Source organism: Suncus etruscus, chromosome 13, assembly GCF_024139225.1.
Source record: "Suncus etruscus isolate mSunEtr1 chromosome 13, mSunEtr1.pri.cur, whole genome shotgun sequence".
NCBI lineage: Eukaryota > Metazoa > Chordata > Mammalia > Eulipotyphla > Soricidae > Suncus > Suncus etruscus.
This window is the reverse complement of record NC_064860.1, coordinates 31,203,090-31,218,892: the sequence shown is the minus strand read 5'-3', so window position 1 is coordinate 31,218,892 and position 15,803 is coordinate 31,203,090. Positions and strand designations below refer to the sequence as shown.

At 37.5% G+C, this 15,803-nt stretch overlaps 1 protein-coding gene and 1 pseudogene across 1 annotated transcript in view; both read right to left on the bottom strand.

Annotated features, from left to right (window-relative positions):
* Positions 1-1,604: 1,604 nt before the first annotated feature.
* On the bottom strand, positions 1,605-1,701 carry LOC126026458 (uncharacterized; annotated as a pseudogene).
* A 4,223-nt stretch (positions 1,702-5,924) lies between these two features.
* HGD (homogentisate 1,2-dioxygenase) overlaps positions 5,925-15,803 on the bottom strand; it is a 57,803-nt gene continuing 47,924 nt past the window's right edge. Inside the window, exons 13-14 of the mRNA XM_049785913.1 lie at positions 11,041-11,222; positions 5,925-6,264 (exon numbers count right to left, since the gene is read on the bottom strand). Of these exons, the coding sequence (XP_049641870.1) occupies positions 6,121-6,264; positions 11,041-11,222 (326 nt within the window). The 3' untranslated portion in view covers positions 5,925-6,120. The remainder of the gene's footprint in view (positions 6,265-11,040; positions 11,223-15,803) is intronic.

The window sequence follows — 15,803 nt, the reverse complement described above, 5'->3', positions numbered from 1 at the left end:
TATCCTCCATCTGACTTACATAATACTTTCCATATCCACCTACGTATATGCAAATTCCATGACTTCATTTTTCTTAGCTGCATAGTATCCCATTGTGTGATGTCCCATCATTTTGTTATCCTCTCATCTGTTCGTGAACATTTGGGTTGTTTTCTCGATTTTGGCTATGTGCCCAATACCTTTTATGTCACAGTGCTCCTGAGGCTTTTCATTTTCTTTTAACTTGTAAGACCTCCTAGCTCCAGTTTCCATTTCTTGCCAATCTAGGTCTGGCAGTAAATTACTCCTTTTCTTAAAGCTTCAAATTCTCTGAATACATATTTTTCTCTTTGGAGTCTCTTCCTTCAAAAGGAAAACATCTTATTTTGTCTTTTGGACATGTTCATCTTTTGAAAGTTAAAACAATTTGTTTCACTAGATATTTACACTGTTGAAATTACACATTAATTTGTGTTTTTACTTTCTTTAGTTTTTGTTTTTGGGCCACACCTGTCAGTGCTCAGGGATTACTCCTGGCTCTGTGCTTAGTCAAATATGTAAAGATCTTTATTCTTAAACCCAGATTATTCTAACTCTAATCTCACCACCCACGTTACTTCATGCCATCAGTTGGTGACAATGCCTTTAGAGGGTTAAGAAAATGTTCCAAGTTTGTATCCATTTTGCTTCCAAACCTTTGTACTTCATCTCCCCAAGCTGTCAGCAAATTCTCAGTTAAAGACAGTATTTCACCAAGACCAAGCTGTTGCACTAATTTAAAAAGATTGAGTTTTCTTCTGCTGTGCTGACGTCAGATCAGCTAGATTGGTATTGTTGTCCATATATGTACTATTCTCAAAGATACTTTCCTTTACCATTTTTGTGGGGGCCTCCCATATATTTGTTTCTTTAGAAATATGTTGAACCTTTTTTTTTGGAGTGGGGAAGCTTTGGGCTACACCGGGTGACTCTCAGGAATTACTCCTGGCTATGAGCTTAGAAATTGCTCCTTGCTTTTGTATCACATTCTATCGTGGTTCCTACAATTATTTTGAAAAGCAATCAATGCCTACTGAAAGTCTGTCATTTGGATATATCATTATATAATTATAACTATACCATTATATAATATAATTATATATTGCTTGGGGAAAAAAAAGAAATTGCTCCTTGCTTGGAGAACCATTTGGGATGCCAGGAATCAAACCCAGGTCCATCCTGGATCAGCTGTGTGCTAAGCAAACACCCTACCGCTGTGCTATCGCTCTGGCCCCTAAAAATGTTAAACATTTTAATAAGAGAGGATCATTGAAAATGGGTCTGGGTTTTATTAACTCTAGAAATTGGTGCATTTCCATGGGTCTCAGGCTTTCAGGATTCTCATCCAGGGTAGTATTGTATCACACTTCTGCTTTTCAAAAATTAAATGTTTGGGGGTTGTCCCATCTGGGAAGGTTTGAGGTGGATTTGCTGACATATTGTAGGGAATAGTTCAGAATGCTGGTTAACACCCTATATTGCACAAAATATGGCACACACAAAGAATTATCCAATGGAAACTGATATAGAGCAGTGTTGAGGCTGAGAAACCCGGCTCTAGACAAAGTGCTTTTCTTTTTCTTTAATGTCAACTTACTAACACTCTTAACAAGGCTTGAGGGAGGCACATGTAATATGGATGTGTGAACACATAGTCATCATACTTATGAACCACATCAGGATCATAGGTGGAACCCAGGTTCCACATCCAACAGAACATTGGATCTCTTAGTAGCTTTTAAACTCCATGTCCAGGGTATACCTCAAACGAACAAAGTAAGAAACACTGAAAATAGAAACCAAATAATTTTTAATGTAACTTTTTATTTAAAGAACCATTATTGAACAAAGTTACTGATACTTAAGTTTCAGGCATATATTTCAACACCAGTCCCACCAACAGTGTCAACTCCATCACCAGTGTTCCCGTACTAATAATCCCCAAACCCCACACACATCTCATACTTCCTGCCTACCACCTTGACAGGCACAGCTCAAAGTTTGGTGATTGCAGCTTACATCTCATTTTCAGTGTGGTTTTCAGGTCTGGGTTTTGGATTTATAGTAATAACATTCTTCCTTATTACCAGCCCTTGTACCCCTATTATTTCCCTTTCCCATTTTCTTCCTGTCTTTATTTCTTTCCTTCTCTGTCTTCCATAAGCTGTGGGGTAAGGGTGATTTAGGCACCCCTCCTTTATATTTCCTTATCCAGTTATTCTGTATACCACAGCTCAGTGAGATCATTCTTTCTTCTTTTATTTTGTTCAACATGTTAGCTTTCAGTTACAACCAGGGTGCAGCATATTGCATGATTTTATCATTATTTCAGCTGCATAATATACCATTGTGTGTGTGTGTGTGTATATGTACATATATATATACATATATGTGTGTATATATATATATATATATACTGGAGGTGGGACTGGTGTTGGAGCATCAGTATCTGAAGTGATGTATTATGAACAATTTTGTAAATCATGGCTTTTGAACAAAGTTTCAAACATTTAAAAAAAAAACCTCATTAATTACTACTAATAATTTTAAGTTCAAAAAATCCAGCATATCCTAAGATTTTTAAATATATGACAAAGAAGCAAGATGCATAACAAGTTTACTATGTGTGAGAAATCATCCTAATTATGCTGTTTGAAGAGTTTTACATTAGAAAATTTCCTTGGGGCTGGCGAGATAGCATGGAGGTAGGGCGTTTGGCTTTCATGCAGAAGGTCATTGGTTCGAATCCCGGCGTCCCATATGGTCCCCTGAGCATGCCAGGAGCGATTTCTGTAACCCCTGAGCACTGCCAGGTGTGACTCAAAAACAAAAACAAACACAAAAATTAAAAAAAAAAAAAGAAAATTTCCTCACCCTACCCTCCTCCAACTTTTATTCCCAACATTTTTTTTTTTTTTTTTTTTGGTTTTTGGGCCACACCCGGTGATGCTCAGGGGTTACTCCTGGCTATGCGCTCAGAAGTCGCTCCTGGCTTGGGGGACCATATGGGACGCCGGGGGATCGAACCGCGGTCCGTCCGAGGCTAGAGCAGGCAAGGCAGGCACCTTACCATTAGCGCCACCGCCTGGCCCCTATTCCCAACATTTTTACATTATCATAGTTTCTAATGTTTATATATTTCCCAGAAATAATTTCAATACTTTATTTTTTGGTTAGTACTATAATTAGTTGGATTCAGAAATTCAGATTCTGTAAGATTTTACTATTCATCTTATATTTAACTGTATTTGGGCCTATATTTTTTTAAATGCTAACAGGAAGAATATTTTATTTGTCATGGGTTTTTAAACAGATGGACCTATAATAAACATACGTATTTAATATATAGTTAGATAATATGTTCTTCACATATCAATGTGAAGAAATGGAGAGATCAGACAGGGGATAAAGCTTAATTCTCAGTATCACATGTGGTCACCAGAACCCTGTCAGGCATGATTTCTGAACATAAAGTCCAAAGACCTGAGCACAGTTGGTATGGCACAAAAACAAAAACAGAGGGCTGCAGAGATAGCACAGCGGAAGGGTATTTGCCTTGCAAGCAGCCAAATCCAAAACCATCAGTGATTCGAATCCCAGTATCCCATATGGTCCCCAGTGCCTGCCAGGAGTCTTCTGCACCTATACCAGGTTTAGCTAGGACTCCAGGCTAGTTGGCTCTGCTTGTAAATGCTGATGAGGTACAGGTAGGTAAGTTCTGCTACAGGGTAAATTAAAAAAAAAAAAGCAAAGGTGGGGTTGTGATAGGTAGGGTGCTTGCTTTGCATGTGGTAGATCAGGGTTCAAACCCGGCATCTCATAAGGTCCCCTGAGTCCACCAGAAGTAGTTCCTTAGTGCAGAGCCTGGAGTAATTTGTGGCTCCCAAACAAATGTTTTTTCAAGGAATTTGTTATTTTACTAGTTATTGATGCTCAATTTTTAATAAATAATTTTGATATTAAGGGACATTAGAGAGACCACCAACTTCTATTATCCATAAAGATATCAGCATCTTTTTGAGACCCTAAGATAAACTATCAGGAATGCAGCAATCACTCAGTCCAGTTCTCAATTTTCATTCAATCTGCTACACTTTCATGTAAAGTAAAAAGTATTCTAGAATTCATTTACTTTCACTACTGCTACGATGTTTAGGTCAGCTACAATGTTTTTTGATTTCTGCAGAAACTTCCTCTCCTTGAAACTATAGGGCATTTTGTCATTATATACCTCACCCCCCTATTTGCATCCAATTACATTCTTCTAATTACTTGCTCCTTCTTAATTGTGTAGGTCTGACTACATATTACTTTTTTATTGAAGACCTTGATCTCTAATAAAAGATCTCTTCTATCTCATCTGTTGTTATGACGGTTTCTATTTGTTTCCTTCATAATTTATTTCAAAATTTATAATTATTTAGTCTGTTTCCCTTTCTAGAATGCTAAATAAGGACTAAGATATGCCTCTCCTTGACTATCATATGCCTCCTATAAGTACCAGATTAGCAAATAAAAATATAGGTGTTCTGGTTAAATTTGAATTAAGACAAACTGTACTTTTAAATATAAATATATTGCACTAGACAGGTTTATACTAAAATAATTCATAGCTTATCTGAAATCCCAATTTAACTGGGCCTCCTTTATTTTATCTGCTACTCCTAGTTCCAAGACCTTGATAATTTTCACTATATACTGTTAAGTAAAAACCTAGTAGCAGCATAGCACTACTATGGCAACAAAAGTAGGGGAAATATGCTAAAATTATAGATCTAAAGTAGTAACAAATGCTGTCCCATTCCTTTATGTTATGATTTGCCTATATTTTCACTCCTGGAAAACCTACTATTTTGGGAGGCCTGTCCACCAGTGGCATAGAGCTGCTAGCTTGCCTGCATTTTGCTGTGGCCATGTGCTTGATTCTTGACCTTTAGTCCAGTTCTCTGACTGAGGTTGTTTTTTTTTTTTTTTTTTTTTTCTGTTTTTTTTTTCTCGTTTTTTTGGGGGTCACACCTAGTGGTGCTCAGGCTTAATCCTAGCTCCACACTCAGGAATTATTTCTGGTAGTTCTTGAGGGACTATATGGAATGTTGGGAAACAAACCAAGGTCAGCCACATGCACAACAAGCACCCTATGTGCTATTACTCTGGCCAGGAGGCAACGTTTTATTCAATTATTCATCCTCAATGTCTTGCTTAATAACTGGCATATAGTAAGGACTAATGCCTAGTTACTAAGTGGACTGATGAGTTGTAGTCAAGTTAGATCTGGTTTGATTTCTAACTGGGAATTTCAGAGCAAGAATGTAGACTATTGGTCACCTTTTCTGCTCTTTTCTTGTCCAACCATATATATGGCCACATGATTACTAAGATTTGGTAGACTGTTGTACCCACTTGTTTCAGGATGAAAATAGATAGTTAGAGCTCCAAAGGACCCCTGTGCTTTTTGATAGACCAATTAGCTCCTAGGTACATGCTTTGGCCTCAATCTCAGCTCATGGTTCTTACCATGGCTTTATGGTGTAGTCAGAATGGTCTGTGGATGACACCTGAACTTTTGCCTCTAAGATAATGTTATCTTGGGGCAGGAGAGGTAGCACAGTGGTAAGGTGTTTGCCTTGCAAGCAATTAATCCAGGATGGACGTTGGTTCGAATCCCAGCAACCCATATGGTCCCCCATACCTGCCAGGAGCGATTTCTGAATGCAGAGCCAGGAGTAACCCTGATCGCCACCGGGTGTGACCCAATCCCCCCCATAAATAAAAATAAGTAAATAAAATAATGTTATCTCATAAAAAGGCAGTCATGTAAATCTCATAGGAAGGAGCCTTTATGGACCGCCAATCCCGTTTGCTATTCTGCATTCGTTAGACCTAATTATGACCAATTGCCATTTCCATTGAACACAAGCAAATATTTATTCAGAAGTTAAACTGACAGCCATACAAATTTCCAAGTACATTTCTATAAATGTCTGAGTTACTGTATAAAAGTAAACTCTCCTTTACCAACACTCTTTCTCAGTACTGCCAGAGGACATGAGAATCTAAAGTAATCACAGAAACATAATCATTTATTTTAGCAACACTCTAGGTTCATTTAGTTGGGTTCTTGCAGTTGGGGGTGAAGTGGCTCTTTAGAGGTTCCCAGCATTTGTAGTAGTTTTCGTCCAAACAATTGCAGGTCTTGAGGCCCCACTTGGTGACAGCCATACTTAGAGAAGATTCAAACATAAAAGCCTGTAAAAATGAGGACAGGGAAGAGAAAAAAAGAGATGAGGTAGATAATAAGATGCATTTGATTATATGTAGTGGCAAATGTCAAGGGTAAAGATGTGAGTTGGTAGACCTTTAAATAACAAATCACATGTTTTATCATGGTGAGAAGAGAAAGTTCAAGCTCTCAAAGTTCTATATCCTGTTCCTTCCCCCATTTTATATCAGCAATACTTTGTGAAAGACCTTTAACCTCCCAAATTAAAGACTCATGTTTCATGCTATAAAATAGAACTTGACATTTAAGCCTCACATTGTCTTTGGAGCATGATGGAGAAAATTTACTAGACTCAAAGGTAAAAGAAATAAGAGAGTCCCAGAAACACTCATTTTCCCAGGTATTACCTCTTATGGTGCCCATGTCTTTTTTTTTTTTTTTTTGGCGGGGGGGGGGGGGGGTCACACCCAGCAGCACTCAGAGGTTTCTCCTGGCTCTACGCTCAGAAATCGCTCCTGGCAGGCTCAGAGGAGCATATGGGATGCCGGAATTTGAACCACCGTCCTTCTGCAAACTCTCTACCTCCATGCTATCTCTTTGCCCCTGCCTATGTCTTTTATTTGGGGGAGGGATTTTGCCTCTATTGTACATAAGAAAAAATAAGGACTTGTGGCTAGCAAATAATTTGTCCAAGAAAGGTAGTGCTTAAATCTGAGCCTCTGACTAAGAGACATGGAGTGGAATGAAAAAAGGAAAGAAGTATAAAGAGGAGGAAGAAAGAAGGAATCAGCAAAGACTGTAGCACTTCTAGAAGCCTGATTACAGAAGAGTCTGAATTGTTGATTTCCACTGTATTTACGATACTTTTGTCTATAGAAGAATATGTACAAATGCTGTCTGAATCCTAAATATTCCAAGTCCTCCAAACTCACCATCACTGATTTTCCTAGCCACTGTGGCTTTAAGAAAATAAAAATAAAACCCTACATTTAATACATGCTCCCATTGCTATAAATCCTAAAAATAGAAATGAACAGAAAAGAAAATAACAATCTGTGCTACAATTTAGAGAACCTTCAATAATGCTTACTTTTAAATATGTTTATATATATATATATTTATATATATATAAATATATATATATATATTTGATTTTGGGCCACACCCGACAGTGATCAGGGTTTACTCCTGGCTATCTGCTCAGAAATAACTCCTTGCAGGCATGGGGGACCATATGGGGCGCCGGGATTCGAACCAACCACCTTAGGTCCTGGATCGGCTGTTTGCAAGGAAAAAACCGCTGTGCTATCTCTCCAGCCCCTTAACTACATAATATTAATGTTTTCATCTCTAAAACAATAGGCCTCAGCCTTATACCTCACTACACAGTTGGTACAGCAAAGCACCACTCAGATATAAGCTCACTATGATGACAATTACTATATTGTAGTTTTTCTGATGACTTTTTGGGAGTCTTATTATCTAACTGGAGTTACAAAACCCTGCCACAGTTCAGATATGAGTAGTATATCAAGGAAACTATTCCAAACTAAATTAAGAATAAGGTATATAACAGGCCCGAATTCAACTTATATTGTGGGAAATGGTGAGGGAGGTCCAAAGATAGATCTTGAGAAGTGTTCGATCCTTTACCACATCTGGGCTTCCTAGCCTCCCAGGGCTTCCTGACTTTCTAATTCTCTACAGAGATTTCTTTACCACTAGTGTCCCAGGCTCTAAATATTATCCAGAGTTTATTAACCCCCCAATCTAAAAACCCCATAAAAATAGGGAGAGTAAAAGACTAGATCCGATCTGATGAACAGATACCCAGGAGGTAGATAAAAAAAGTGTTCATCATCAGTTAGCGTTAAGTAAATTAATATGACAATGAGATATCATCTTACACCAGTGAGGATGGCACATATCAGAAATAATGGGAGCAATCTCTGTTGGTGGGGATGTGGTGAGAAAGGAACTTTCATTCACGGCTGGTAGGAATGTTGTCTGGTTCAATCCTTATAGAAAGCAGTATGGAGGGTTCTCAGTAAACTCAAAATTAAACTGCCATGTGACACAACAATTCACTTGTCCCCAGGATAGAAAAACATTCATTCAAAATGATGTATGCAAACCACTATTCATAGAAGCCTTCAGTACAATTTCTATGAGTTGGAATCAATCTAGATGTCCAACTACAGATGAGTGGAACATGAAGATCTGCTACAGATATAAAATGGATTCTTTATAGTTGTAAGGAATGATGCAATCATTGCAATTCAGTGCAACATGGATAAAATTGGAAGATAATCTTGTTATATGAAGAAGGATAAATACAGAATGACATCACTTATAAGTGGTATTTAGAATAATTGCATGAGGGATTGCAATTGTTTAGATGGAGGTGGTCTGGAACACTCTTGGAGTGAGAAGGAAAGAAATAGAGTAAGGAGGAGAGAGATGTGAAATAACAGGGGACAGGAGTCAAGAGGGCTCAGGCGCATTGGTGGTGTTGAGTATTGACAGAACTAAATATACAAACTGCAAAGTCAACAATAATAAAATCTAAAGACTAAAATTTTTTTTTTTTTTTTTTTTTTTTTTTTTTTTTTTTTTTTGCCACACCCGGTAACGCTCAGGGGTTACTCCTGGCTAATTGCTCCTGGCTTGGGGGACCATATGGGAACCGGGGGGATCGAACCGCGGTCCGTCCAAGGTTAGCGCAGGCAAGGCAGGCACTTTAAAATAAAATTTTAATAACCAAACTTTAAAAGGTGCCTGTTATAATGGCCAACAAAGCAAAGGTTGAGCGGGAAGTATTGACTCAGGGAACATTGGTAGAGGGAGGTTGACACTAGTGGTGGGATTGGTGCTGAAATATTGTATGTCTAAAATTTAACTATGAATAACTTTATAAATAACAAAGCTTAATTAAAAATATTTAAAACAAACAAAACCAGTTCTGTTCTATGTCTCACTGTTGCAAGACACTATTTCATGGTAACACTGATGTTCTAAAATCAAGTGAATACCTAAGTTATTAGATAGGAACTTGTAGGGTAGCTCTTTAAGCTTTAGGACTTTGTTGAGATGATAGTCTAACAGAAATTGTCGAATTCTATCTCCCAGAAGCATAGATATGCTGTAGAAACTACAGAGGCCATAGGAAAGAGAGCTGAGGCCAAGCAGTTGGGGTTCTGCAGCTTCCTTATTGCTTCTGCAGAGCAATTTCAAACTCTGATGCTGAAAGTAAATTGCACTAGACAGAGAGACACATAACCTCTTTGCTTAGTTAGTCTGAAAGCTGGCAAGGAGTCAAACTGATCTTGCTACTGATTTTAAAGTCAGGTAGCATCAAAGACATTTGTCTTAAAATTCAAAGCAAATTTGCATATGCTTTTGCATAAAATTATACTTTCTGGTTTATAAACTCTACCCCCCAAAAAGCAAAATAAAACCTAGTACCATAGCCAACTACAATTGTATTGAGCCTCAAGTTTTTGTAATCTGATGAAAGAGGAATACAATAGATGTTTTAAATTTCATTGGTTTTATCTTGTGCCTAAAAAGAACAAAGAAAATAAAAAAAAATAGCTGAGTTTTGTTGCTCACAAATTCTGACTATAGTGAGGCAAAAGCCTCTTTGACTTGAGAAACCAGCAGAAGGTGACATCTACATCTGCTACTGTGGCCCTAGAAAATTATTGCAAAACACAGATTCAGAGATAGATCACACAGACACAGACACACAGACACACAGATACACACACACACACACACACACACACACACACACACACACACAGGATTGCATACAGATAAGAAGGAGCCTTCATATAGTCTAACTGACAGAGCTACATAGCAACAAGGCGGGAAGCAATTGGGCAAGATTAGAAGAAAGATAATGTTTCCAAAGAAAAATTCCTGAGAATGGACATAAGATGGACCCAGAATTTGTACCTAGGTTTGACAGAAGAAAATTTTCTCGAACATTCTACTTTTCCTACAGCCCCTTGATCTTCCCATCTTGCATGTATTAAACCCAATGCAGAGTGTCCACTCATTCCCCTAGTAAAAAAGACTATAGAAGGGTATTTCTTTCCTTTTTTTTGGGGGGGGGGACACACCCGTTTGATGCTCAGGGGTTACTCCTGGCTAAGTGCTCAGAAATTGCCCCTGGCTTGGGGGACCATATGGGATGCCGGGGGATCGAATCGCAGTCCTTCCTTGGCTAGTAGTTGCAAGGCAGACACCTTACCTCTAGCACTACCTCTCTAGCCCCATAAAAGAGTATTTCTGACTTTCCTTGACATCCTACTTTAGGGGATTCCAGACCCCAGCCTTATTCCTTTTTTTTTTTTTTTTTTTTAAAGTTCCAATTGAATTTGTTGTTCTGTCTCTGGTCCTCTGCTTTCAATCATAATTTCCTGAGGACAAGGACCTGAGCACACTGTAACATAATTAATATCCCCTAACATTTAAACACTGTTGGATAGTCTGGAAGGTCAATCACAGACACTGGATGGGTTAAATGCCATACTCATTCTACAGACAGAGACAATAAAGCACAGAGAAGTTAATTAACATGTTCAAGATCCCATAGAAACCAAGAGCTAGGATTTGAATCCATGTTTGATTCTAAGCCCCAGGTACTTTCTATAAGCCCCTGCCTAACTACCTTAGCTAGTACACAGGTTGATTCATGACTCCTGAACCATGACTTTGAAGAAATGAAAAGTAGCCACTCTAAATAATGTTGGCAAGTCCAGTGGCTACCAGAGATAGGCAGCAAATTTGCTTACCATGGTGCCATCTGCAATCCTCTCAGGTTCCAGCTTGGCTTTGCTGGCTTTCTCAAAGCAGTCATTATCAGGCCCATGTGGAGTCATTGTGCTGTGAAGGCTGCCCCCGCCTGGCAGAAACCCACCTTCCTTTGCCTCATAGTGGCCTTTGATGAGTCCCATAAATTCACTCATGCAGTTCCCTAGGAAGATTAAAACAACATTATTATTTTGTTTTGTTTTGGGTTTTGTTTTTTGGGTCACACCCTGCGGCACTCAGGGTTACTCCTGGCTTTGCCCTCAGAAATCGCTCCTGGCAGGCATGGGGGACATTATGGGATGCTGGGATTTGAACCACCGTCCATCCTGGACCAGCTGCGTGCAAGGCAAACGCCCTACTTCTGTGCTATCTCTCCAGCCCCAAAACAATATCATTTTTAATTATTTAATGAAAGACCCATTAAATATCAAGACCATTGCAAACACTATTACTGCAGAAAGCCAACACAATAAGAGAATTTGATAAATTTTTAAAGATCAATAAAAAGTATAGATCAGCAGGAGGAAAAATATTAAACATTATTAGTATATAATTTTTGGTAGATAAGCCCTACTTCATTACTATGTAGATTACTAAAAGTCATGTGTACTACTATTTGTACTATTAGGCTAGATTGAAAGAAAATCAAGAACTAGGAAGAATATTGATAATCATGAAAATGTGATTATAAGAGTAGACATAGTTTATTATATGAATTTATAGGCTTCATGTTAAAGTTAGTTATTTTTCCAAAATCTGAACACCTTCCCAAAGAAGTGCATGCATCACTATATTATTGGTTCTCAATGTAGAAAATTGAAGTGTGTATACACATAATGTTTGTGCACCTGTGTGTTGATGGAAAAGTGATATAATAGAAAAAAATCCATTATTACCCATGAATATGCATAAAAGAAACTTATTACCTTTAAAAATCCATCTATAGATGCTATATATTCTAGCAAATATTACCTTATATACCTGAATCTTATAACATCTTAATTGTTATTTTACAATGTTTAGATCTATACCCCTTCTCCACTTCCATGGATAATCTCTTCCCAGAATATTAAAATAGTAAACTTGGAAGAAATCCTTCCTTTAGCTCAATAAAAAAAATTCTGCATCATTCCTGACATATTACCTTCTAGCCTCCCTACAGGCCTCATGTAAATGAAAACTCTACTTGGCAAGAAAATCTTATTTAGGGGGTTGAACTATGCTAGAGGTATTTGGGAGTCAGTCACTCCAGCTATGCAAACGGACTGTGCAGTGTAGGGATCAAATCTAGGTATTAGTAAGTACTTTTATACTAAACGGAAATTTTCTTTCATATAAGTTAGATACATTATTCTTAGTAATACTTTCAGCAGTCACACAAAAATTTGCCCAAATTATCATATTTCCATTCTTCTAATACATTGTTGAATAACTTTACATCTAGAGCAAGACTTAAGAAATAAAACACCTGAATAATTGTAGCTGCCTTTTTATCTGCTAATGCATTAATCCCTTTAAAAATTTACCCCCATATCTATCTATAACTATCTTTTTAATATATATATATAAGCAGTGCTAATTATTGTGATTAAAGATTGGTAAGAAATAATATATCTAAAGGTACTCATCGAGTCTGTCCTATGAGAAACCTGAGAACTGAAACCATGGGCTGAGGAGAGATATAAGCATGGTCCATTTTGCAAAGTTAACCATATGATATGATACAAATTTCCACCTCTCTACATGTGAAATATATTCCAATGCAAAAATGTACCTGTAACTGACTAAACAGTCATAACCACCTATGCAGAGAACAAATTGCTGCTGCAGGATCCTATGGAGAAGATAAAGCCTAAATCATACTCCACAAAACAGAAATACAGGGAGGGCAGATTCTAAAAATATAATATATAAGGATTAGAAAGACATCTCAAAAGGCTACACATATGTTCTGTATGTGAGAAGGCTGAGTTTGATCCCTACGCTACATGGTCACTACAGGAATGACTTTGAGTACTGCTAGATGTGGTCCAATACCACTTTCCCTAAATACAGTGTGTTGGGCTAGGATTTAGCTCATCTATAATGTGTGACAACCTGGATTCAATCCATTTTACCATAGAGAAAAGAAAAGAAAAAGAGAAAGAAAAGATGAAACCCAGGACAAGTCTAAATTAATAATGGGCTTGGGGTGTGGCTTAGTGTTATAGTGCATGTTGTAGAGATCTTGGGTTTGATCTCTGGTACTGTAAAAAACAAATAGATAAAAAAGAATACTATATTCTGTATTTGAAAATCAGCCTGTTCATGAATTAAATATACCCCGACACACTTCAGTCTAGCTGTATCATCAAGGTCACCTTCATGGATTAATTATAAGATGAGACCAAGACAGAATTCAACTTTGATCTTCATATGAATTTAGGTAGCAATGCATTTGGTAATGACATTTCTACATCATGTTCTGTATTTCAAAGGACAGTGGGAGGGTAGATCTCACCTTTCTAATTAATGTTGAGTCTAGTTGAAAAAGGTGTATTAAGATGACTGGCAAGTAGCAACAGAAATAGTTCTCCACTTCTATAAACTTACATCAAAGTAGTAAAGATTTTGATTATTGCTAAAGGAATATTTTAAAAGCCTCTGATAAAAACAATTTCTAACCTGGCAATTTAGATTTATCTTGGGCCAAACTTATTATAAGAAGTATTTTATATTTATATATATTATATTTATATATATTTTATGTTATATTTGTTAAAGTAATTTCATAAAACTAAGTGGTCCAGGTCAGACTTTCTTATTGGTGCAGAGGGTCAGTTTATACCCAGGGTGCTAAGGATTGAACTTGGACCTTCAGCATAAAAAACATCCACTCTAGCTTTGAGCTATCTCCCTGACTTCTAGACTATTGATTATTCCTTTACCTATGTGTGGTGACAAGCTCTAATCTTTACCCACAAGAAGTCTATAGACTTTCTACATAATCATCTCCTAACTTGTTAACTCAAATATAGATTCTGAGATTCAATTTCACACAACTAACAAAAATTGCCTAATCAAATTCCTTGGAGATGGGCTTAGGAATAAATAATAAAAATGATAATAAATAAAAGCATTTCAAGTAATTTTTATATTCCCTAGGGGTTTTGTTGTTCTTGTTATTTTTGTTTTTATTTTTTTGTGGGAAGGTAGGCTCCACAAGAAACATGGAACCATTCCTGGGATATTGGGCCTGGTGTGAACTTTATGGTTAAGCTTTTGGTCTAGCAATCTGGTGTTTCTCAGATCCACCACAGCCATCCTGCCAGTGTTCGGAGAGCTATAGGATTATACAGTGCTTAGGGGTTCATGCAGTGCTGAGGAGTTGCTGCATGTAAGGAATGTGTTGTAGTCTTTTGAGATATCTTTCTGCCCCTCCATAATGTTCTTTTTTTTTTTTTTTTTTTTTTGTTTTTTGGTGTTTTTTTTTGGGTCACACCCGGCAGTGCTCAGGGATTATTCCTAGCTCCAGGCTCAGAAATTGTTCCTGGCAGGCCCGGGGGACCATATGGGACGCCGGGATTCGAACCGATGACCTCCTGCATGAAAGGCAAACGCCTTACCTCCCATGCTATCTCTCCGGCCCCTCCATAATGTTCTTAAAATGTATTGCCTAGAATTGTTTCATGAGCAATTGTGTGGGAACTTGTTAAAGTATAAATTTTCAGGGCTAATCCTGGACTTAGACAAACAGAAATTCCAAGGGTCCAGGTATCTGTGCATTAACAAGCGCTCCAGGTGACACAGCTACTAAAATCTAAGAAGCACCAACCAAACCAACTTCAATTCAAAAACTGTGAAATAAATGATCAAGGACTACAATGTGGTTCCAAGTGAGAACAATTCTCTCTCCTACAAATTACCCTCTAGGGAAATTAACATCTAAAAGAATAGCTAAGCCTGGTAATGGACTTATATCCTTCATAGGAAAGTTCATTATGATTCTATTCACAATGCCTCTGCCTCTGGTATCTTTGTAGTGATAACTGATTCCTTTTCTGTACCATAATGGTGTCACCAAAAAAGATACTACTGTGATTTGGCCATGCATCCTTCCTGGGTACCCCAATGCCCACTGTCAACAAATATCTGACTTACCCATTCTGTGTACTGTTGTATTTGATTGAGCCCTAGTACCTGGGAGCTGGTACATGTACAAAGGAGTCACGTATAGACATAAGGCCTTGAGGTTAGCTAAGGAAAATTATTTGCTATTCAGAAAGTTTCAGCTGAAATATGCTCCAAAGTCTTTTCAGAATTTTATTTGCAAAACAGCAATCAAAATGTGGAATTGTATATTGACCTTTAGGCTAGATTTATAGCTTGCCACCGTGCAATAAAAATGCCAACCTCCTTGGGTATGGTCATAAAGTGGCATTGTAGTGATGCACTCACTTATTAAAAATTTATTTTTATATCATGTACCAGTGAGAGGCACATCTTACAGTCATCATAAATGTCTGTTATGATATTAAATTGCCTTCAATTAAATCTTGACTATAGAAACCATTTATCCAGTTGTAAGGCCTTGTGCAAATTATTTAACTATTTTAAACCTTTTTAAAAAACATTTATGTATGTATGTATGTATGTATGTATGTATGTATGTATGTATGTATGTATGTTTTGGGGCCACACCCAGCGGTGGTCAGGGGTTACTCCTGGCTCTGCACTCAGAAAATGCTCCTGGCAGGCTTGGGGA